This window comes from Oryza sativa, chromosome 1 (genome assembly GCF_034140825.1).
Source record: "Oryza sativa Japonica Group chromosome 1, ASM3414082v1".
Taxonomy (NCBI): domain Eukaryota; kingdom Viridiplantae; phylum Streptophyta; class Magnoliopsida; order Poales; family Poaceae; genus Oryza; species Oryza sativa.
In genome coordinates this window covers 39,058,561-39,081,869 of record NC_089035.1, presented here as the reverse complement: position 1 = coordinate 39,081,869, position 23,309 = coordinate 39,058,561, and the positions used below count along the sequence as shown (strand labels likewise).

Sequence of the window (23,309 nt, the reverse complement as noted above, 5' to 3'; positions counted from 1 at the left end):
AAAGAATTAATATAAAGTAGGGATGAACGTTTAGATATACAAGATTAGCTAACTTTTTAAATATATATATTTTATTAGCATCTACATGAATAGAATAATATCTAAGTCATTTTTATTAATATTATTTAATGAATAAAGAGTGATACTTTGGTATTGGATACGTGAAACACACATGATAAATACATATGACATAGATATAACTATTGAGCCGTTGAAATCAGTATCCAAAGACGCTAGCACATCCCTGTTATTTAAATAGGATCAAACGAGTCTGAATCAATAACCAAGGAGCTCAGGAGAACATGCCCTTCTTCTCCATCGCCTCTTTGGTCTCTTATTGTACATTTTCAATCTCACCATAAGTATCAAACACAAGATTGCCATAAAGATTATCCATCCCTTCCTTTCCTTTCCCTCTAATTTTCTTTCACACAGTCCACAACCCACAATTAAATCATGGCATGATTGCTCCGTGATATATAATGCTACACACGTCACCATGTCAATGATCCCCTTTCTTTTCCTATCAACAGCTACAACTATAAAAGCACGACCGGTACACTTCAGCATCTCCAACATCGATCGCCGGCGAAGAAAATAAAAAAAACACAACTACGCCGCGCCGGAGGAGAAGAGCCCTTTTGTTTCATATCAACCGCTACAACCAAAAAAGCATGATCGGTGCACTTCATCATCTCCGATATAAGTCGCCGGCGAAGAAAAGAAAAAAGAAACACAACTATGTTGCGCCATAGGAGAAGAACCCATTTGCCTCCTATCAACAGCTACAATAGAAATCACGACCGTCGCACTTCATCATCTCCGATATCGGTCTGCCGGTCGCCGGCGAAGAGAAGAAGAGCCACCATCAGCAGCTGTGGTGGAATGGAATCGATATGGGGGCGTGTACACCCAGCGATTACACACCCCGGGCTTGTTCCACGTCGGCTCGGGGTGGGGCCGGCCAAGGCTGGAGGCTCGGCGCCCACCGAGCCGCAAGACAACTGGAGACAGCCTGTCTCCCACCCCTCTCCCCCTCTTCTTCGCTCTGTCTCTACTCTCTCTCTCTCTCTCCTCCCCTTCTCCCCATCTCTCTCTCTCTCCTCTCTCCCCCCATTCCCCACCTCGCTTCGCCTCCTCCTCCGCCTCCGCCGCCGCCAGGGCCTCGCCCTCCCACCCCAGCAGCGCCGCCGCCGCCGCCGCCGCCGCCGCGGCCGGATCCCACGCGCGGCTCGCCGCGCCGCCCCGTTCGACCCCCCGAATCGCCGGATCCCGTCGCCGGCGCCGCCGCCGCGCCTGGGGGGGAGCTCCCACCAGGGCGCTCCCCGCTATCCTCCTCCGTCCTTCCGCCGAGGTGATTTGCTCGGAGCTTTCGCTTTCTTACTAGTTTTTTTTTGGATGGGGAGTGATCTTCTCTTACCTCGGTGGGTGCTTAATGTGCTGGTTTGAACAGTTGGTTGTGGGGGAAATGAGTAGATGTTGTGCTTGTGGGTTATCTGAGTTGGTTGGTTATGGCTTGAATTGCTTCTTATTTGGTGCTGGAATGGTTAGCTGAAGCAAGTAATGCGCTACCAGCTTAGTCATACTTAGGTGGTGTGCTTGCTAATTTAGCAGATTAAACCGGTTTTATGCGAACTGCGAATATATAGAAGTGATGGACTGTGAGCATCTTTTTTGCGGGGATAAGGTTTAGTGTGTAGTCGAATCATTCTAGCTTTGCAGGGTTCGGGCGTGAGCTTATGGGGTACTAGTAAGGAGTAAATATTTAGTTTAGTAATTTGTTGCCTCCTTAAGCAAATTTGAATTGGATTTGCTTTGCAACCACCCTTATGCGATTGCTTGATGATTGCAGTGCTGTAGAAGCTGGTCACAGTTGAAACCTGGAAGGCAGCTGAGTCTATGGTTTTTGTGGGCCATTGTGCTATCGATGCGAGTAGAGAGCATGCGTGGCAGCTGTTCTTCGGGTGATGCCCCTGACCAGAGAAGCTGCCGATGCATTCGGTGTGGCAACAATTACACTGTTTGCAATCTTCGCTGTTCTGGGCCTCTTCTGCATTTTCCAGTCAATCTATTTCCGGTTTCGGATTCGGAGAGGGGCCTTCATTCCGCTCGGATACTTTAACGGCCCTTGGGTGACTCGCATTGTTTTGATTCTGATCACCATTTGGTGGGGAGTAGGGGAGATTGTCAGATTGAGCTTCTTGAAGAGAAAGTTGTTCTCCAGCATATTATTGCAGAAGGGTGTATGCGACGCGTACATCCTTTCCAATCTAGGGTTTGCGGAGCCAAGCATCTTCTTTGCGTTTGCTTTCCTTCTTCACGGCTCGTTACAGAAGAGGGAGTTGGGCACTTTGAACCAAAGATGGAATTGGAAGACCATAGGCTACATGTTGGTTTTCTGCGTTCCGGTGTTCTTCGTGCAGGCTCTTCTCGTGTTTGTTGGGCCAACATTTGTTAAGGATGAGAACAATACACATGGAAGGAAAAAGATTGCTAAATACTTCATCCGGACATCCATGCCAGTTGGGGACACAAATATTTGCACCTATCCATTGTTTGGCACCATTTTCCTGGGACTTATAGACGCCATCCTGATGAGCTATGTCTCCTATGTTGGATCTCGGGTTTTGTCCTTGGTCATCAACAAGGCACTGCGAAGGAGGGTTTCCTTGCTGATGTTATCGGTGCTTTTCTTCCTTCCTATCAGGGTGCTTCTACTTGGGTTTTCTGTCCTGCCCCAACCAGGAGATGTAGCATTTGAAGTGATCATCTTCTTGTCATTCTTGATGATGATATCCTGCACAACCGTTGGTGTTCTCTTGCTGGTGTACTATCCTGTAGCAGATTCATTGGCTCTCCGAGAGATAGGTCAGAGGGAAATAACAGAGATGGTTCCTTATGATGATTACTACTATGAAGGTGCATCGCTTGTAGCCAACCAGAGCTTTCGAGAAATTGAACGGAACTCAGATACTTCAACGAAGCGTGGTTCCATATCTTTCCGCACTATGATCAGGGAAGACCAACTTCAGCAGGATGGTGTTGATGAAATTGGATTCTCCTCTCGTAGTGGTGCTCATATTGGATCACCCTCACCTTCAGGTTCATCCCCAAGTGCTGCAATGCCCATGCTCCCTCTCAAGGAAGTACCTAGATACTAAGAAGTATTCACCTGTTCCTTTTGCCCTTCTACTATGTTCTCCCTTTTCTTCTTCCTCTTTCTTCCTCTTACTACCTTAATGATAACAGTTTTGTGGCAATCAAAGGTTTTTGTAAAGTTTCCAAGTAGCTTGACTCATCATTAGTTTAGTACTCAAATCTCATTTATCAAAGTGGCATGTAGCTGGATGTTGCAAAGGCTGAGGAGCTGTGCATCTGGCATTGGCTGGAAAGGCTGAGTTGGAATTCACTTTTGGTTGGTTTTGCTGCTCCACAATAATATCTTAGCTAATAAATTCCACCATGGCATAGGCTGGAATGGGCCTCAGCCTTGTCCTCTATTCCTTAGCTGCTTCTCTCCATGACAGCTATGCAAGTATATATTATATTTGCTTCTTTGTGTTGAATTAAAGGTCTGCCAAGAAGAAGCTGTCAGTTATAAATAGCTTTGGGGGAAATACAGTGGTAGCATATGCTAAGCAAGGACCACCATCTTGCCAGTCTGCCCTCCATCCCTATCCAACTAACAGGTGAGCAATGAAGATTAGGCAAATGTTTGACCAAACTAAGTCAATATAGGAACTCAATTCAAATCAATTTTTGCCCACTTAGAATATATGTCCCATGAAATATACTGAAGTAGAGAGCTGGAGGAGGGGCCTGAGGCTTCATATATGGCTAAAAGATGAATCTTTACTATGTTTATCTCATTGGCTGCTCTCGTACTCTGCAAAGTTCCATGGCTCACCTGCCCTACATGCTTTGACATTGGCATAGATCTGTCCATCTGGGGATGTCTCCTTCAAAATGGATCGATCAGTGGGCAGGTGAGCTTGTTTACAATTTCCTCCCCCTGCATAGAGTGCTTAGCATGATCCAGATGCACACTGCCTGGTATCCAAAGCCCCTGTTGCTGGGCATAGTCAACTGGGACAAAATTGTCTCCTGTTTTTGTGATTGTCATTTGTCCTGTTTCTACAAGCTCTCCTCTACCCTCCCTTCTCCGGCAATTTTTCCCCTCTGCAGTTGTTTTTCCTGTCATGTTTTTTGTGCTTGTAGTAGTAGTAGAACATAGGATTCCTTAGGTTGGGGTAATATGGGTACTCGACCACTTGTGTTACTTGCCTGGTGCTGCCAGTACTGCAATGCATGTGATCTGTGTGGCTTGAAGGGATCTGTCATAATTTTAGTGGGCCTGCCGTCTTGTGTCACTTTTTATTCTCTTACAGGATGGGTCTCTTGGAATCACACTCTTCACAAACAGGAGCAAAGCGAAGTGAACGTCATAAGCAGCAGCTAGCACTCAAAACAAATTAGGGCCTTCTAATGTCCTTTCTCTGATCCCAAATTCCTAACGAAATTCTTCAGACATCTGCTGCGACCGTGCCATTTATTTCAAATTTATTTTTTCTTTCTTTTTGAAAAAAAATTACTATGCGTTTGAGCAAGTGTGGACCTAACGACGCAATGGAAGAAATACTAGAACAAGGCATGCAATCTTCTGGAGGTGTTCGTATGAGTAGAGTGTACATTCATAGGGGTAAGTGTGCGTGTTCTGGATGCCTGTATGGCTGCGTTTATGCTGTGTTTCTTAGAAAAAAAAACTTACTAGTTGGTCTCGCACAAATTGTTTTAGCTTTGGAAGAATCTTCCTAGTTGGACGCACACATGTAATCTTGCATCGGAAACATGGACAAGTGGAGACCATTTTGCTTGTTAATCTCGGCCCAAATGGTCGACATTCTCGAGTGATTTGCCTGCCGGGGTCGTGACAGCGGCATCGCCACTGTTCTTTTCGTACCCGAGCAACGTCCCCCGCACGCTATGCGGGACGCGCTGTACAACTTCTCATTCCCAATGCTGTAGCGCACGTGACGTCCAAGAGGAAGGTTGATTTCGTCTGTGGTGGCTCCTAAACTCCACTTCCACGATTCCGCACACATGTTTTCCAAACTGCTACTCAGATTTTGATATTTTGCTTATACTGTTTGATCATTTATCTTATTTAAAAAATATATTTATCTGTCGCTCTGTTTATGCATGGGATTAGTTCCCAACCCACGTCAAAGAACACAGCCAAAGAATAGCTCGCAGCTGCCCAAGTGGATGAGCTGCACATCGTCTCTTCCACGAGGCCACTGCTTATTATTACAAATTTACAACACAGTTTTGTTGCAAAGTTCACCTTACAAGTTACAAAGAGTCAGTATGAGGCTACGAGCAATAAGCTTCTCTTCATCTTAGGAAGATGGCAGCAGGGACTCTCATGCTGTGGCGTTCTTCAGGTATGCGATGAGATCAGCACGGTCCTGTGGCTGCTTCAGTCCATTGAACCCCATCTTGGCAGGAGTGTACTGCATATGCAAACAAAGAGTAATGTCCTGAGATCATATTGAATAAATGAATTGCCCTGTAATAGCTGACAAATATGTCTGAAATATTCAGCATCTGATGTGCAAGCGTTTAAGATATACCGCGTGTGTATGTGGTGGTAGTGGTAGTGGGCAAAATCATTTCATTGGATGCACTAGAGGTACTTAGCAATAGCACATAACAGTCACCGCTAGCAAGACAACTAGACAAGGTGCTCTGAAGTAGTAGACAGCGCTTTTTCTGAATATGAGATAACCATGAATAAAAGTTTAACTCTAGTTTTTCTTTGAGATCGACTCGCATCAGCTCTTGTGATGCAATGACCCTTCATGCGAATCCTGCTACTTTATGAGTTATGCCTGGGATCACAGAACCAAGAGTATCTGCAAAGACACGTAATAGAAACAAAATAGCACAATGAGCTAATTGTAGTTAATCTATACTAGCATGATGATCCGCGCATTGCAAAGGATCCCAAATTTAAAATATAAGATGCAATAAATAATTAATTATCCTCAAATTTAAAACCTATAAGTATAATTATGAGGATATTCGTAGATTTTCATTGTCACAAAATGATGGATCCAAAAGCAACTGATTTAGAATGTGATCACAAATAGGAAACATGTACACAAGAAAAAACACGGGCAATCAATATAAACATCAGAAGCTACCACTTATGAGTTCCAGGGAGGCGACTATCTTTAATTTAGGTCCACAGCGTGGCAGCGCGAGGGCATGCTGTAGAATAATCAGCAACACTAACAAAGTTCACAAAACACTATCAGTTCAAGTGACAACAAAGCTTGCAAAGTCCTCCAGTCCCCGGACTTAACAATGATCACTTCGACTGGCAACATTGGCACGGGACAACATTGCAAATGAAATATCTGGTCACAAAATGCACATCGCCGACGCACACATTTGAAGTTACACTACTGATTAGAAAACAGAAGTGATGGAAAGTTAACATTGGTCGCACCTTCTTAGGAGTAAGCAGGTAGTCATACAAAGTGTTCTCTTCCCAAATCACAGGCACTATCTTGTCGCCAGATGGGTAAGAGAAACCAGGAGCTGTACCAGATTGCCTCCCAAACAAACCGTTCAAGTTTGGCCCTGCAAAGGACAGCATTGACATTAGTAATTACATATCAGCATCTGGTTGGTAAAGAAGAAAAAGAGGGAGAATACTACACAGATGAAATGAACAGATCAAATGAATTGAACTCTGAAAAGTGTCATTGGATGAAATACACAGCTACTGCACAGAACAGTACCAGATGGAAATGGTTAAGGCCCTGTTTGTTTTAGCTTAAGATTATTGTAATCCAGATTATTCAATCAGATTACTCTAAGCTGGATTATAATAAGCTGATATAGAATAAGTTGCGAGTTGTTTGTTTCTCTGGATTATTGGAGGCATCTAAGGATAGTGGGTCTTTAGCCACTCAATAATCTAGAAAAAGCTCCTCCATAGGAGATTATTAGATTATACTAATCTGGCTTATAGATTATAATAATCTATCATAATAATCTACTCCCTCCGTTTCACAATGTAAGTTATTCTAGCATTTCCCACATTCATATTGATGTTAATGAATCTAGATAGATACATATTGATGTTAATGAATCTAGACATATATATCTATCTAGATTCATTAACATCAATATGAATATGAGAAATGCTAGAATGACTTACATTGTGAAACGGAGGAAGTACTTGTTTGTTTTGGCTTACTCATAATAATCCAGATTATAATAATCCTAAGCTGAATCAAACAGGGCCTAATAATTGACATTTCACAGACTAGCCGATAAACGAAGACTATATAACCGCCAAAGATGTATAGGATCATTAGAATTACCATTAAAACTAGCATATGTACACCTGGCCCTGAGTATACTACATCGAGAGAGAAGAGCTCAGAGAGCTTAAATGCATATTACCAGCTAACCAGCAAATCCAGCAAGATGGTCAACGCATGTCCCTCGTATGATTCATGGTGATTTCAAAAATCAAACATCAGCGACAGACACGTGCTAGCTGTAAGATCTAAGTAGCATATATTACACAAACCAACTATCTGATGGCAACCTGGAAACCCTGCCATCACGCATCAGAGCAGTAAAACGATGCAGAAACCTCCACAATCTAACAATCCTCCAACCGGACGAACACTGAGCTATATGCATTAGGTGGTTCGGTGGCTCACCATGCTTGTGGCCGGCGGCCTTGTCGACGGCATGGCAGTACGCGCACTTGGTCCTGAAGATCTTCTCGCCGGCCGCCGCGTCCCCGGGCGGCGCATCGGAGAATGTCGCCATCGCCACCGCACTCGCGGACCAGGTAGGGTTTGGGTTGACCTTGGAATGACTGATGGAGAGGGGATGGACGACGGGCCTGGTTGGGCCGCAGGCCCACGTAGAGGCCTCGAACTCGAAGCTTTTGAATTTTTAATTCGACTAGAAAAACATTATACTCTTTATTTTCGGTCAAAAACACATTTTGCTCCTTCCTTTTCAGTCTCGGTCTAGCCCACCGCCTCCCTGTGCTTAGCCTGCTTCTCTTGAACCTACTCTACAAGTAGAATGTAGGCCTAGCTCGCATAGTTGAATGCCATCTTCAACCTCCGGAATACAGTCCGTGTAGTATGATGCTAGGACCGATCCTCCTATCAAATCCGGTCAAATCTTTCTTGATCTCCTAAAATTGGTTGAGGGCTTTTGGATCACTCGATCTCCTCTTTTCATTTTTATCAAAATTGGAGCGAATCCACAAAACTGTGGGATATAAACGGTGACTTCTAAATAGAGATTGAATATGAATATGGTGAATTAAAGCGGAGCTGAAAAGAAAAAATATGTGGAAAATGATGATGGGTAGTGGAGAATTGATTTTTATAATAAATTGGAGGACGGAAAGCATGAGGAGGTTGATCGATGTGGCGGTGGTGCTAGGGTTCGGCCCAACGATGGAAAACCGAGTAGATGAAAAAAAAGAATTCTAAGCAAGTGCGCACACCCTTCCGCGTGCCAAAAAAAATATGAATAAAAAATAGGGACGGGAAAAAAGAATAAAAATAAAAAGGCGATGGCAAAATAACCGGAAAGAACGGCGAAAAAAAGATGGATGGAAAAAAGAACGAAAAAAAGCAGATGGAAAAAAAGAAAAATGGGAAAAAAAAGAAGGATAAAAGAGACGGACATATACCAAATCTGTTTTTCCGGATGGCTTTTTTTTTTTTTGCAGTCGGCGATTTATTTATTTTATTTACGGTCGGCTTTTTTTTTTACCCAGCATTTTTTGCTATTTTTTTCGTTGGTACGAATCGGACCTCTTTTCGCTGTTTTTCTTTCGCGAGATTTTTTTTACATAATGGAATATAATATCCGGCCTTTGCTCAAAAAGAACTATAGCCAATTATTAGAAAGATCCACTTCAGAAGAGAGTGTAGTTCAAGACAAGTTAAACACACCAAACAAGAGAAGAGAGGAACCAAACTGAGAAAAGCAAAACAAAATTACGGATTTTGAGGAATAGAGATTAAAATCGAAACAAGAAATTAAAACCGACTCAAACACGGATGATTTACCAAAGTACCGGAAAAAACATCTTCAATTTTTATAATAGTAGTAATTTTTGAATCTTCACATGTAAATTTTGAAAATTTATATTGGATTTGGTCTTTTTCTTGAAGATATGGTAATTTAGTGTCCATTATTGCGTTTCTTAGTTACCTTTTGCCTTTTACTGTGTCTATTGGATTTTAATCTAAAGATTAAAAATCTGCGTGATATGATTATAAAAACCTTTCGAAAGATGCATAGGTACCCCTTTTTAATTTACGTCCCCATTGTTTGGCTCGGCATATTTACAAACGAGAAGTAATTTATAAATAAAATTTTTATATATGTGTTCTTAGCGACCTAAATGTAAAGGCTGAGAAATAAACTTCGATGAAAAACCTCAATATTTGCTTCAAATTTAAGGTTAAAAATTCAAATTTTGGCTGATAAGCATAAGCATAAGCGAAAAGATGAGGCCGTTACTCTTTTTTTAAGAGGAAATTTGAATGAATTTTGAAACCATGCCAAGATATAATTAGGCATATAGGGCAGAGATTTTAGTAGCTACAGTTTCACTGAATCTTCGACTTAAACCAAATAATTCATATTGTCATCTATATTTTAAGAGTCTAAAGTTGTAAAATCTAAAAACTGAATTAAAGCTGTAAGCTTAAAAAACCCAAGTTCTTCATACTCTTATAAAAATAACATCTAATATGCTAGCTATGAATGCATCCAATAATCCTTTTTCTCACCGCTGAATGCTGATCTCGATCAAGAGCAGTCATGGCATGTACCCTTTCCCCTGTGGGGGATTACTTGGCTCCCTTAAGTTCACAGTGCCCCGCGCCGGCGGTCATCGAGCTGTCGCCGTCCTCGATGTGATGTGGAGTCGAAAGTCCATTGGAGATTTTTGGAGCAGCGAACGGCGGAGGAAGAAACGCGGCGGCGGCGCCGCGCGCTCTTTAGCAGCGCTGCGCAGGTAGCAAAGTACCGTATTAGGGCAATAGCAATAGCACTCTTTAGCAGCGCTGCGCAGGTAGCAAAGTACCGTATTAGGGCAATAGCAATACGTCTTGCATTTTGTTAGTCCTGAACTGCCAAGTAGGATGAGGACCTTCCAAGGACACAAGACTCACGGTGCGAAATCAAGGCGGGTGGAAAGGCGAGGCGAAGCCCTGCGCACTGCAATGGCCTTGATATCGTCGAAAACCGGGTGGCAGGTTTTGGTCACAGGTTCTTCATTTTGGTGGACCCATCAAGAAACGTGGCATGGAATCTTGAGTTTTGGCGGACGTGGAGAGCTCAGGCTGAATGCCAGCTCCTTGCATTGTGAACGGCCTTAGCGACAAGTTTTATCCCACCTCGACAAATTTGATGTTTTGTGACCTATACAAAAGAGTTTCCACCTCATGATGCGTTGCCTCTTCGGAGACACCTTATATTTATAGGTCACAGCATATTAGCTACCAAGTACCAACCAGTAAATTCTCACAATCTTAAGCTCCCTAAACATGATCATAATGTCATTTTAAAAGACACAGTACTAAAATATGTTGCTATATTTTTTTTATCCTCTTTGTCTATTTCTACAAGCCAAACGATCATATAATACAAGATCAAACGTCTATAATTTATCTACGAGTGGAATGTGAATTTGAAGGTTTGTACGCAACGTCTTATAAATGTCTAGAATTAACAATTCTATGGCTATTCACTTGTTGCGAGAATCTCATATATCAGTTTGTGTATGTCAGTTTATGTTGTTGGAGGCATACTAGGATATCACCACTAGCATCATTTAAAATTGTACAAAACTACGTGGAGGAAATTTGATGATGAATTTTGAAACCACACAGTAGGAATCGCGCCAGGTGCTTTGCTGCTACCCTAGAAGATACCAGGCGATGGGGCCCACCTGCCAGCCTCCGTGCGCACCACTGCCCCACACGCCGCCACGTGCCTCGTCTCCTCCCCCTCCCCTCTCCTCTCCTCCGCTTTCCTCCCTCCCTCCTCTGCTGCTCCTTCCCCTCCACGCCTTATCGCTTCCGAGCTCCCATGGCCGCACGCCCCGCGCGCTAGCTGAAGCAGCCAGCCTCGGGCCCCACCCACGCAGCCGCCGGCGCCGGCGCCGCCGCTCCCCATGAGGCAGCCGCACCTCCTCTCGCCGCAGCAGCTCTCCCCGTCCCCGGTCCTCTCCTCCCACTTCTCGCCGCCGGCGCCCGGGGGCTCGCCGGCGTGGCGGCGGGGCCGACACCACCACCACCGGCGGGCGTTCCACCCGCCGCTCTCGTCGCTGCGTGACCCCGACAAGGCCACGCTCCGCAAGGCCTCGCCCAACGTCCCCTTCCGCCTCGGCGGCGGCGGTCAGGGCGGCGGCAGCAGCAAGGACCGGCGACCCGCCGCTGACCAGGAGGAGGAGGAGGAGGAGGAGGCGGCGGAGGATAAGGGAGACGGCGGCGCGGGGGCCATCACCGGGACGCTCCTCGCCGGGGCGCTGCTGGTTGGAGTCGTAGGGGGGTTCGGGGCGGCGGGATACGTGTACAAGGACCAGATCAACACCTTCCTCACCCAGTTCTCCGGGTTCATTGATGGTAATGGCTAATCCAGCTGTGTTCTATTTGGATTGTGCTGTGAAATGCTACTGGTCTATTGCTGAAGACTGAAGTGTCTCCTTGCTAATTTTGTGCTAAAGCAAACCGGAAGCTGGATGCGAATGCTCTAGGGCAAAAACCAATGAACTAGGGCACGTCAGTGTGGTTTTCACACTTTATTAAGTGTTATGTTTCTCAAAAAGTGTATAAAATTGATTGGGTCAGCATGCTATATAAGGCTTAGTTCAACTTGCGATGTGTGCTATGTGGCAAAATAAAGAGCACATAGCTGATTTACGTATGTGCGCAATGTCTTGTTTGATCAACATAGATTTTTATTTTCCACAACTAATTGTCCTTTGTTGAATTTCTGCCTGAAATGTGACCGTACTTTGCATGGACAGGTTATGGCCCTGCTGGATATGCTTTATTTGTACTAGTGTATGCAGGATTGGAGGTATGTCCTTTTGCTAGCTAATTTTACTTTCATTGATGCTGTACAGTGTCTTCGTTTCTATAATTTTCACCTAAACTAGCTAGTCAATTACAGTGATAGTGTAAGGCTGATATTTTTGCCTTTCAGTTACACACACACACACACACACACACACACACACACACACACTTTGTAAATTTGTTGTGCCAAAATGTTTGAATATGAGTGAGTAGGCAATAGGCACTTTTGTTTTGGATAAAGCCACTTCTTGATGGAGGGCATCCATTTCTTTCTTTGTTTGATATTGGTGAACTCTGAAATAAACTAACGATCTACATTTAGCCCTGTCAACCATTTGTACAGGCTTTTGTCATATATTCTTGACATCTGGATTGGAACTTCACCTTCATAATAATACTATGATTTTCTTTGAATTCAGGTCCTTGCGATTCCAGCGATACCATTAACAATGTCAGCAGGTCTATTGTTTGGTAGTATTACTGGTACAGTTATTGTCTCAATCAGCGGGACAGTAAGTAAATCCACATCAACAGCATTCTGTTGTTAACTCTGCCTTCAGCTGCATTTTCTTATTGTGCTTTGCCAACTGTGCAGCTAGCTGCAGCAGTGGCCTTTCTTATTGCTAGATACTTTGCCAGAGAGCGAATTCTCAAATTGGTTGAAGGAAACAAGAAGTTTCTGGCAATTGACAAAGCAATAGGTGAAAATGGATTTAAGGTTGTTACTCTGCTGCGGCTTAGTCCCCTATTACCTTTCTCTCTTGGGAACTACTTGTATGGCTTGACTTCAGTGAAGTTCTTGCCTTATGTCTTGGGAAGGTTAGTTTCTACCAACTCCTGTTCTTCCATGATTCCAGTATGGCATTTTCTGTCAAACAAACAGGAACGGCAATATGGTCTCAGTATAACGACTCTACTTGGTAGTAATGCAATTTATAAGACCAAAAGGGTAGTAAAAATCATATACCCGTTAAAGATACCAATAATCCATTGCAAATCTTATATCCCTTTAAAGGGCAAAAATTGAAGGATCGTCAATAGTACCTTTTTGTCAAAACCTTGTTGGCTCAGATATCTTTCTACCATTGTCATGCAGTTGGTTGGGAATGCTTCCAGGATCATGGGCCTATGTCAGTGCTGGTGCATTTGGACGAGCTATAATTGTAAGTTCTTAAACACATTGAATTATTTTAGTTCATTGCCAGCACAAACGTACTTCCATTGCCATTTCATCCATTCTGTTCAATGAAAACCACATCTATTGAACCACAGAACTCTTTCAGCTCCTAATGGCTGATCAGTGGTATTTTTGTACTTTGTTTCTATTTTCTACGAATGCCTGTATCTTACCATATGTGCTTTCTCATATAGTATTGTATCCAATAAGAGCTGGTTCATGCCATGAATCTGGGAGTGTTTTGCAGTTTGCTGATCGCCGTTGCTTTGTAGTGAAGTGTTCAAAGGACACTTATTTTTAGATGTTTACATATCCAGAATTGCATATGTGTACGTCTTAATTCAAAGCCATGAATTCTTTACCCTTGCGATTTTCTGCCTGTAGAATTGATCCACCGCTAGTTTAGCAGTTCACATCTTCGACATTTGTATGTCTGGGGTGAGGAGAGATTTTTCATGTCATTACCGAATGATCTTGCTTGTCTTCCTTCTCTATTTGCATAATTGCATAGCAGCAGAACACATGCTATCCTTGAAATGCTTATCTGGTGGCTTGACTATTGAAATCATAACATATGGTTCTTACTGCTGCTTTTTTTACGTCAAACATGACATGGCTCTCATTTTGACAGCAAGATGAGTCAGAGATCGGTTTGGGAGGAAACAGCCAGCTACTGACACTGGGCATCGGGCTATTATTCACAGCCATTGCTGCTACATATGTAACACGACTTGCAAAGGTATTGACTTGCTATGATCTATCACACATACTGAACAAATGGGATTCGGCAGTATTTGAACATATGCTTATTTCGTTAGTGGTCACTTTGGGTTTCAATTTCTCTTTTTCGAAAGCCAATTCTAACTGTTCTTAACTATGTTATTTGCAGGATGCTGTAAAGGAGATCGATGAATAGAATGGTAGGATTCTCTAGTAAAATGCGGCCTTCTGATACTAGCATACTAGCCCATTGTACATCATCACTGTCATCTTTGATGCAATCTGATCTACTAGAAATTCAAGCAATTTTTCAAAGGACTCCCAGATGCTCGTTGGAATGCAATGCTGGTTCTCTCTCTTATGCACATGCCTAATTGCCTATAGAGTGAATCAACCAAAAATGGTCAAAGACAACACAATCGTACTAAGCTCCAGTTACCAGTAATCTCCACAAGAACATGAACCATCCTTCATGTGATGGAAGCAGTTGGAGTCTCTCAGTATGATCTCCCTGCCGTACACCTCGGCGACCATCTTGATCGCGGCGTGGCAGTCGCCGCACACCCGGAGGTTCTTGTACACGCGGATGGGCGCGGCGGCTGGCACGGCGAGGAGGCCGAACGCGACGGCGAGCCTCTCGCCGTGGTGAGCCAGCCCCATCTCCCTCCCCTCCGGCGCCTCGTCCTGCAGCGCCCACTCGGTGTCCGGCACGTGCCCCCGAGCCCGGATCCTCGCCGCCATCTCCTCCGCCTTCCGGTAGATCTCCGCCGCCCGCTGGTGATCCCTGTCCCCGGCGTGGAACACGTGCGTCACGCCGGCGACCACCACCCAGCTGCACCCGGGCTCCTTGCTGATGCCCCGCGACCTCATCAGCGCGCGCACCCTCGCCACGTCGCCCCACCGCCGCGCCCGCGAGTAGAGGTTGGACAGCATGACGTACGGCATGGCGTCCGTCGGATCCAGCCTCCACACCATCCCGGCCGCGCGCTCGGCGAGCGCCGCGTTCCGGTGAGTCCGGCACGCGGCGAGGAGGGCCTTCCAGACCGTGGCGTCCAGCTCGGCCGCCGGGCTCCGGTCGAGCAGGTCGACGGCCTCGCCGAGGCGGCCGGCGCGGCCGAGCAGGTCGACCATGCAGGCGTAGTGGTCCGGCCCCGGGGAGATGCCGTGCTCGGATTGCATGGACTGGAAGTGGGCGCGGCCGGCGTCGAGCAGCCCGGCGTGGCTGCAGGCGAAGAGCAGGCCGACGAAGGTGACGTAGTCCGGCCTGCAGCCGGAGCGGGCCATGTCGGCGTAGACGGCGAGGGACTCCCTGCCCCGGCCGTTCTGCGCGTACCCGACGATCAGCGCCGTCCACGTGATGGCGCACCGGGAGCGCATCGCGTCGAACACCGTGCGCGCGTCGCGGAGCGAGCCGGTCTTGGCGTACATGGACACGAGCGAGTTGCCGACCGAGAGGAACGGCTCGTGCCCGGACCGGACCGCCGCGGCGTGCACCGACCGGCCCAGCTCGAGCGCGGTCGAGCCGGCGCACGAGCTGAGCACGGCCGCGACGGCGAACTCGTCGGTGGCGACCCCAGCGGCGACCATGTCGCGGTAGGCGCGAACGGCCAGGCCGTGGGATCCGGCGCGGGCGAGCCCGGTGACGAGGGAGGTCCAGGTGACCACGTCCCGGCGCGGCATTTCGTCGAACACCGCCCGCGCGGCTCCGAGGCGGGACAGCTTGGCGTAGGCGTCGACGAGGGCGTTGGCGACATGGAGGTGCGACGCGAGCCCCGCGCGGAGGAGGAGCGCGTGGAGCGCCGCCGCGGGCGGGGCGCGGAGCAGCGCGGCGGAGTTGAGGATCGGCGGGAGGGTGTACTCGTCGGCGCGGAGTCCCCGCGCGCGCATCTCGGTGAACAGCGCCAGCGCCCGCCGGTGCAGCCCCGCGCGCGAGCAGCGGGAGATGGCCGCGTTGCACGCGACCAGCCCCTTCCCGCCCGGCGACGCCATCGCCGGCGCCGGCGCCGTCTACGCGATTAGAGATTATTTATCAAACTTTGTCGCTTAACGTAACAACTACTACTACGCCCTTCTCGTAATAAAAACCAAAAGAAACCAAGGCGTTTTCAACTTCTCATTCGTGCGTTCCTCCACGACGCCGGCGACCCGTCGCCGGCAGGTCGCCGGCGCCGCCGTACACCAGAGCTCAATGCCGGCGAGGCGTTCGAGAGGTTTGCTCATTTTCTTCGAATCATCCAGAAGCCAAGAATTGGTCGGGGTCCCAAGGCGGCGATGCCCACCGGAACCTTTCACTGCCTCCAGATTCTTGCCCGGAAATCTCCAAAATCCCAACCACTATTCCAAATCAAAATCAGCAACAGGCTCCATTTGCCAATTGCCATGATACGCGCTAATGGATTTGCTAAACTAGGGATTAGCTTCCGTTAAATCTGCAGGCTAACAAACCTCATCATTCCTCTGAAGACGTCGTTTCTTCAGGACAAAACAAGAGCTCGTGTGCATTCGGGTGGTTGTGAATGACACGGGTCATTCCTACAAAAACAGCAACACCTGCAGCTGGTAATTTGTTAATCTGCATGCGCCTATCTGTTGCTGGTGGCCTAACTTCGACGTTTGCTGACTTTATAGAAAAAATCGACTTTGCAAAAGAGGGTAAAAGAAGATTCTCTTTTTATCAGCTGTTTTTTTTTTCTCAGCTAAGTTGAGTAATCACTAATCAACCATAAACTAAGCACCTTTTCTGCAGAAAGCAGCAGAACTGATATAGTTTCGTATTCGTGGTGAGGTTACAGAAAGAGCTAAAAGACCGACGTGGACAGACTCTTGCCTTTCGAAGTGCCAAACTCATCTGTTTCAGGATCACTCGAAAATGGGTTGACAACAGCCAGTAATTTTGGCCAGAATATTAAAACCGCAGGAGGATTTGTTCGTTTTCTTTTGCCAATGATTGAGTAGTTCCAGTATCTCGCTCTCACTGAACATTCTGTCACGGAGTGACCAGAGAAATCAGATCCATGTAAAAAACGAAAATATCTTAAATGTGGTTTTTGACCTGCAAGAGAAATCGACAGTGAATGCGGTTCTCTATCAACGAACGCTCTGCTCGTAGCCGCCACCAACGCAGGTTCGACATGCAGGCCTCTAAAAATCTAGCTGCATTTCACATTTCATCATCCTCCTCCTGCTCGCACATTTCTTTCAATACTCGTGTTGAAATTGAGTACTCCAATGTTCACCATCTACGACAACCCGAACCCGAAAGCCACGGTAAATGGTGAGTCTAAATTATAGCAGCGAACACACATCATGAGAAATACATCTATACTTATCAAGGAAAAGAAATAAAAAATAAAACTGTTTTTTTTACATGAATATAATATATAACTGTGAGTGTAAAGGTAGTAAAACTGTACTCCCTCTAATTTTAAATATATGAAGTTATCGAATGTTTAACCATCTATCCTATTAAAACTATATATGCATCACTTATTTTGTTGTGACCTATTTTATCATTAAAATATTTTAAACATGCATATATTCTTGTATTTGTACGTTAAGATTTTAAATATAACGGATAATCAAAACGTTGTATATTTTTACAAGAAGAAGGTAGTGCAATTCTTTTTAAGTAATACAATTGGGCATTTTTATTTTTCGAGATAAATACAATTGTGTGTAGAACATAAACATTAAGTAGGAACATGTAAACCGGAAAAAAAATCATTAGTACGTGATTAATTGATTTTAGTCATTTTTAAATCAGATAAATACTAAAGTAAAATATGTCTTTATAAGAAAACAACGGGACCTAAATGGATGGTGCTTAAAAAAAAAAGAATCAGGTTCTTCCTCCCCCTCCCACCCAAAACGCTAGAATCCAAGTATCCCTTGCAAACCCGCGAATCTTCCCTTCGCTTCCCCACCCAACACGGCACAACGCAACGCTCTCCTCCCCAAATCCGACCGCCCAGGCGCCCACCGCCTCCGCCGCTCGCTTCACCCGAACCTCGCCTCGAGATGGACGGCGAAGCGGCGGACCTCAACGACTGGGAGCTTCTCCTCACCTCCCCCACCGCCGCCGATGAGGCCGCTGCGGCGGAGACGAGAGATGGCGGCGGCGATGACGAGGCGGGGGCGATCAAGTACGATTACTTCGAGCTTGGTTCGGATGTGAAGTATCCGGAGAGGGTTTCCTTCTCGAAGGAGTTGGAGGAGGAGGGGGAGGGGGAAGAGGAGGAGGGGGTGGCGTCCGGCAACGCGAGCTGGGTGGAGCCCGACCCCGACGACCTCGTCTTCCCCGGCCCTGACCGCGCGGCGCTGTGGTCGGACTCGTCGGACGACGGGGAGAGGCGGGAGGAGGCCGAGGCCACCGAGCCGCTGCCGGTGGAGGCGGCAGCGGCGGAGGTGGAGGCGGGCGAGGGCGCGGTGACGAAGGGCGGAGGGGCTGGGGCGGGGGTGGTGCGGTGGTGGCACCTGCCGATGGGCGTGCTCCGGGCGTGGGCGCTGCGGGCGGCGAGGAGCGTGTGGTCGTTGCCCGTCGCCGTCGCGCTGCTCGGCATCGCCGTGCTGGGGCGGCGCCTGTACCGCATGCGGCGGCAGAGCAAGGCCGTGGCGCGCGTCCGCCTCGTCCTCGACGAAAAGGTGAGGCCTCTCGCCGCTTTCCCGGCCATGCCCTTGCCGTGGGTTAAACACTCCAACCTTGCGCCACTGTGCTTGTGTAAGCGTCTCATTTTGTTTGTGTCATCCTGTATCATCCACATGCTGCTCGAAAATGCTACAAATATTTTTAATATTTTTCTATAAACTTGATCAAACTTATAAAGATTTGACTAAGAAAAAAAAGTCAAAATGACTTATAATTTGAAATAGAGGGAGTACCTTGTTTGATTTTAGGGTGAAAACAGCATAAAATTTCAACTTCCCTATCCATTGAAAACAAAAGGTGCAGTTCTCAAGTCTCAAACCAAACACAAACCATTTTACTTCAGGAACCTGATATTACTGGCTAAGCATGTAAGCAATAGCCAATAGGTAGCTCCTTTAGAGCCTATAGGTGATTGCATTTTTCTTTAAGCAAATTACATGAGTTAAGTATGGTTGCAAGCTGATGAGAAAATATGTAGCTCCTTGTACTAATCTTGTCGCCATCGTCCTCATAATATTGCACAAAGAATTCTTTCTGTTTGTGACTTTGTAGTTTGTACTGCCATACTAGTGGCAGGATGTGCATCGCCTACCTGTGTTTGCGTGTGCACGCGTGTATCAACGGGGCAAAGCGCTGAACTTTGACTTACTTCGAAAGATGATTAGGAGGACTTAGAGTAGAGCCTGATCACATAAGAGCATCCTGTAATATGCTTATATGAGACAAATACCATATAAGACGGTTTTCAAAAAACAAATACTATATAAGAGCAGAGCCTGCATAGGTTGCATCCTGTCGCACAGGGCATGAACCCACTTATAGGTCAAAATAAACGGGTTTGCGGCTTATTTTGGCCTATAAGTGGGTTTCACGGGTTAACCACTTATATCCTTACGCACAGGTTACAGTGGTATGTAAATGCAAGTAATTCCATAATTGTTGAATGTAATGCCATGTGATTTGTCGACGACAATTGTGCTGACCCTTAACGTTGTTCATGGTATCAGTGCGTTCCCCATTATTGCTTAGCTTAGCTCTGTGTGGATTCTTACTGTCATCTGTTCCTTAATAATTTTAATTGACTTATGCAGAAGGCATCCCAGTTCAAGGCCCAAGCATCACGCCTGAATGAATCTTTCCCAATGGCACGCCGAGCTCCGATCATGAAGCCTCTGCTTCCTGCGAATGGAGTGACCCCATGGCCTGTGCTGGGACACATCTGAGCTTGAGATCGACGGCATAGGACTAGTAATACAATTGTCCAAAGTTACTTGGCTTGTGAGCATACCATATTGGTCCCTAAAGATCTAGCCGCTATACCGCTACTTGGAGTATACACCTCTGGTTGTGGAAGGTAGTTACATTCCCACTTTATGTGGGATGCCATTTAGGCCTTCTCAGCTTTCATGTTTCTTTTGTACCTTATAATTTTCTTCTGTAGTGTTGTGTTACCATATGCGCTTGAACATTGTATCTGTAATTCTGTATATATGACAAAGTAACCATACAGATTGGGAGTTTGAAACTGTGCTCAGCTTCCTTTCGCTACTGTTAATTTAGCTGTTTCCGTGCTGATATACTCTCTGCGTCACTGCGTGTATGCTTGATTAATGAAAAGGTCGCAGATTACTTTGAATACCTAGAGGGTTGAGCCCAACTGCCCATAGCAAGTATCCCTAAGAGCAAGTTTAATAGTATAGCCCACTACTAGCTCCAAATCTTTTATAGCCAATGTAATAGTCAATTCATACAATAGTTGTTTACTATACTAGTAATACCTGGTCCCATCTATCATACACACATTACGTCTTAGAATTTGTGCTGTAGCTGGCTACAAATCTGTAGTTCACTGCTCTTCTCTCTCTTCTTTTATCTCTTTAAAATATGTTTATAGCTGGCTTATAGCATGCTATTGTACCTGCTCTAATCTGTCTCCTTTTTATTTTCTTATACCATACTCCATCCGTTTTTTAATAGATGACGCCGTTGATTTTTTCTCACATGTTTGACCATTCGTCTTATTTAAAAATTTTATGCAAATGTATAAGATATAAAATTACTATGAGTGATAAAACAACTCATAACAAAATAAATTATAATTACGTAAATTTTTTGAATAAGATGAATAGTCAAACATGTGACAAAAGTCAACGGTGACATCTATTAAAAAAGGGAGGTAGTACACAGTATAGTTTTGAGATGCAATGATCATTGAGAAAGATTAGCTTCCTGAACCGTTGAGTTGAATGCATTATGCATGTCCCCTTTCTTGCATGGGATGAAAGGCTTTCTCGTTTAAGCTATTGATACATTACATGCCAAAGGTCACTATGAAGTCTGTTCAATGTTGATGGAGATAACATGATAAAAAGAAAAATGTGTGAACCATCTCTATCTTAGTGGTCGTGCCGGAGTGGTTATCGGGCATGACTAGAAATCATGTGGGCTTTGCCCGCGCAGGTTCGAATCCTGCCGACCACGTTTTTTATTTTTTTTACTCTGGCTGTTTTGCTATTTTACTCCTGTTGTCTCACTCGGTTGTTTTGCTGGAATAATAGTCCCTTCTGTTTTTTTTATTTTTTTTACTCTGGCTATTTTGCTATTTTACTCCTGTTGTCTCACTCGGTTGTTTTGCTGGAATAATAGTCCCTTCTAGGGCAAACACAGAGGGGTGTGGGGGGCTCTGGGCAAGGCTAATGAGCGATCACCCACCCGCCCCTCCTCTATACGCTCCGTCGCCCCCCCCCTTTCTCCTCCCCTTCTTATCTTCCTACTACACCATAAATATTTTAATTTAAATTCAAAATTAAAACGGGCATATAAACTTTTGATTTATAAACTTTGGGTCTATAAACTAATATTTGAATTCAAATTTAAATTTGAATCGGGTATGTAAACTTTTGACTTATAAACTTTGTGTCTATAAACTTTAGGTGTATAAACTTTAGATGTATAGAAATACTATATATAAAAAAAATTGAATTCAAATTCAAATTTGAATCGGGTATGTAAACTTTTGACTTATAAACTTTGGGTTTATAAACTTTAGGTGTATAGAAATACTATATATAAAAAATATTTGAATTCAAATTCAAATTTGAATCGGGTATAAAAACTTTTGACTTATAAACTTTGGGTCTATAAACTTTAGGTATATAAACTTTAGATGTATAGAAATACTTTATATAAAAATATTTGAATTTAAATTCAAATTTGAATCGGATATATAAACTTTTGATTTATAAACTTTGGGTCTCTAAACTTTAGATGTGTAAACTTGAGGTGTACAAACTTTAGGTATATAAATTTACTAAAATAGAAAAGTAATGTGGTGCCAAAAAAGGAAACCAGGTGGAGGGAGGGGATCCGAATTTGATCGAGCAATCTCGGAGTGCTCCATATAATTAAATTTTACTCCTCATGTCTTACTTTACAGTTCTCGATTAGATTGGCCTTATATGTCTATGGCTATATAAAAAAAGAGAAGGGGTTGCTCACATTGTCACTTGGTGCTAGAGAAATACTAAATGATAAGAGAGTCTCACCTATATATTTTGTGTCTCCACTTTTTAGAAGTTGCATACTAATTCGCTTGCATGTTCTGCTTCTTACATCCACTCCCTGATCAATTCTCAATAAACATATGTAGTATTTGAAAATTATCCACGAAGTATATTCATTTATGAAGTACTGTTTCTCAACCACCTGGTACATTCTTTTCATGTCCTATTCAATAGAATTTTGTCATTGATTATTTACTTCATGTTTCTAATTTGTTCAAAAAAAACTTTATTATAATGTATTGATTAAACCACCTATTCTAAGCTATTTGTGAACTTTGTTTTTTATAAAATAATAATTTGTCACGCTAATCGATCGATGTTTCTAAGGCCTAAGTTCGGACCTGTTTGGTACAGCTCCAACTCCTAGATTTAGCTCTAGGAGTTGGGTCTGGAGTGGAGTTGTGGAGCTGCCTAAACCCAGCTCCACAACTCTAGTTCATTTTGTGAGAGAATTTCACTCAACTCTGCTCCTATTTTAGGTGGAGCCGAAACAGTTTGGCTGAGCTCCATCTCCAAGAGAGGTGGAGCTAGAGCTGGAGCTATGGCGCTATGCCAAACAGGCCCGTCTATTCTTCAACTCTAAACTTTAACTTACTCGTTTTCTGTTAGCACGCATTTTAAACTGTTAAATGGTGTAATTTTTTAAAAAGTTTCTATGTAGAAGTTGTTTTAAAAGGCAAATAAATCCAAATTTTAAATTTATAATAGTTAATACTTAATTAATCATATGCTAATAAGGTTTCTCGTTTTACGTGCAACAAAAAAATCCAACTCCCAAACGGGAGATCGAATGGGCTGGCTGGTTCCTAGTCAAGTGGCAACATTAGTTTATAGTAAGATAAATCTAGGAAAATCATTCATTGGAAAAAAAAGCCAAAACAAAAGAAAATGCACAACATCCAACTTCTACAGTCTTTCTAACTATTTTGACATAAATATAGGAGATTATCTGTAAGGAAAAAACAAATTCAAAGGAAATGCGCAACATGCAGATTCTAGAGGTTCTCCAACTATAAATCGCTTTTGCGAGAAGTTTAGTTCACAATTATCTTTGA

The 23,309-nt window shown here is 44.6% G+C and overlaps 5 protein-coding genes and 1 non-coding gene across 8 annotated transcripts; 4 read left to right on the top strand and 2 right to left on the bottom strand.

The window, feature by feature from the left end:
- Nucleotides 1-1,035: 1,035 nt before the first annotated feature.
- Nucleotides 1,036-3,357, top strand: LOC4324881 (uncharacterized). The gene is made up of 2 exons (XM_015765792.3): nucleotides 1,036-1,354; nucleotides 1,853-3,357. The coding sequence occupies exon 2, from the start codon at nucleotides 1,968-1,970 to the stop codon at nucleotides 3,159-3,161; it is 1,194 nt and encodes a 397-aa protein (XP_015621278.1). The 5' UTR covers nucleotides 1,036-1,354; nucleotides 1,853-1,967; the 3' UTR covers nucleotides 3,162-3,357.
- A 1,803-nt stretch (nucleotides 3,358-5,160) lies between these two features.
- LOC4324880 (cytochrome c) lies at nucleotides 5,161-7,926 on the bottom strand. 2 transcript variants are annotated; one of them, XR_010738579.1, is made up of 4 exons: nucleotides 7,746-7,926; nucleotides 6,515-6,648; nucleotides 5,634-5,915; nucleotides 5,161-5,513 (listed from the first exon to the last, which is right to left on the bottom strand). XR_010738579.1 is itself a non-coding variant. In XM_015765793.3 (3 exons), the coding sequence occupies exons 1-3, from the start codon at nucleotides 7,855-7,857 to the stop codon at nucleotides 5,424-5,426; spliced, it is 336 nt and encodes a 111-aa protein (XP_015621279.1). In that variant the 5' UTR covers nucleotides 7,858-7,926; the 3' UTR covers nucleotides 5,161-5,423. The 2 variants fall into 2 exon arrangements, 1 of the variants encoding a protein (XP_015621279.1); XM_015765793.3 differs by lacking the exon at nucleotides 5,634-5,915.
- Nucleotides 7,927-11,095: 3,169 nt separating this feature from the next.
- Nucleotides 11,096-14,361, top strand: LOC4324879 (uncharacterized). Its single transcript, XM_015766927.3, has 7 exons — nucleotides 11,096-11,693; nucleotides 12,098-12,150; nucleotides 12,569-12,661; nucleotides 12,745-12,968; nucleotides 13,246-13,312; nucleotides 13,958-14,065; nucleotides 14,216-14,361. The coding sequence occupies exons 1-7, from the start codon at nucleotides 11,243-11,245 to the stop codon at nucleotides 14,240-14,242; spliced, it is 1,023 nt and encodes a 340-aa protein (XP_015622413.1). The 5' UTR covers nucleotides 11,096-11,242; the 3' UTR covers nucleotides 14,243-14,361.
- LOC9270928 (pentatricopeptide repeat-containing protein At2g03880, mitochondrial) lies at nucleotides 14,231-16,125 on the bottom strand. The gene has a single exon (XM_026022386.2). The coding sequence runs from the start codon at nucleotides 16,033-16,035 to the stop codon at nucleotides 14,482-14,484; it is 1,554 nt and encodes a 517-aa protein (XP_025878171.1). The 5' UTR covers nucleotides 16,036-16,125; the 3' UTR covers nucleotides 14,231-14,481.
- A 1,821-nt stretch (nucleotides 16,126-17,946) lies between these two features.
- On the top strand, nucleotides 17,947-20,268 carry LOC4324878 (uncharacterized). Of its 2 annotated transcripts, none has more exons than XM_015766048.3 (2): nucleotides 17,947-18,687; nucleotides 19,783-20,268. In XM_015766048.3, exons 1-2 carry the CDS (start codon nucleotides 18,064-18,066, stop codon nucleotides 19,912-19,914), a joined length of 756 nt encoding a protein of 251 aa, XP_015621534.1. In that variant the 5' UTR covers nucleotides 17,947-18,063; the 3' UTR covers nucleotides 19,915-20,268. The 2 variants fall into 2 exon arrangements, with proteins under 2 accessions (XP_015621534.1, XP_015621541.1); XM_015766055.3 differs by having other exon boundaries at nucleotides 17,947-18,763.
- An 822-nt stretch (nucleotides 20,269-21,090) lies between these two features.
- TRNAS-AGA (transfer RNA serine (anticodon AGA)) lies at nucleotides 21,091-21,172 on the top strand. The gene has a single exon. It is a non-coding gene; the product is annotated as a tRNA-Ser (tRNA).
- Nucleotides 21,173-23,309: the final 2,137 nt, after the last annotated feature.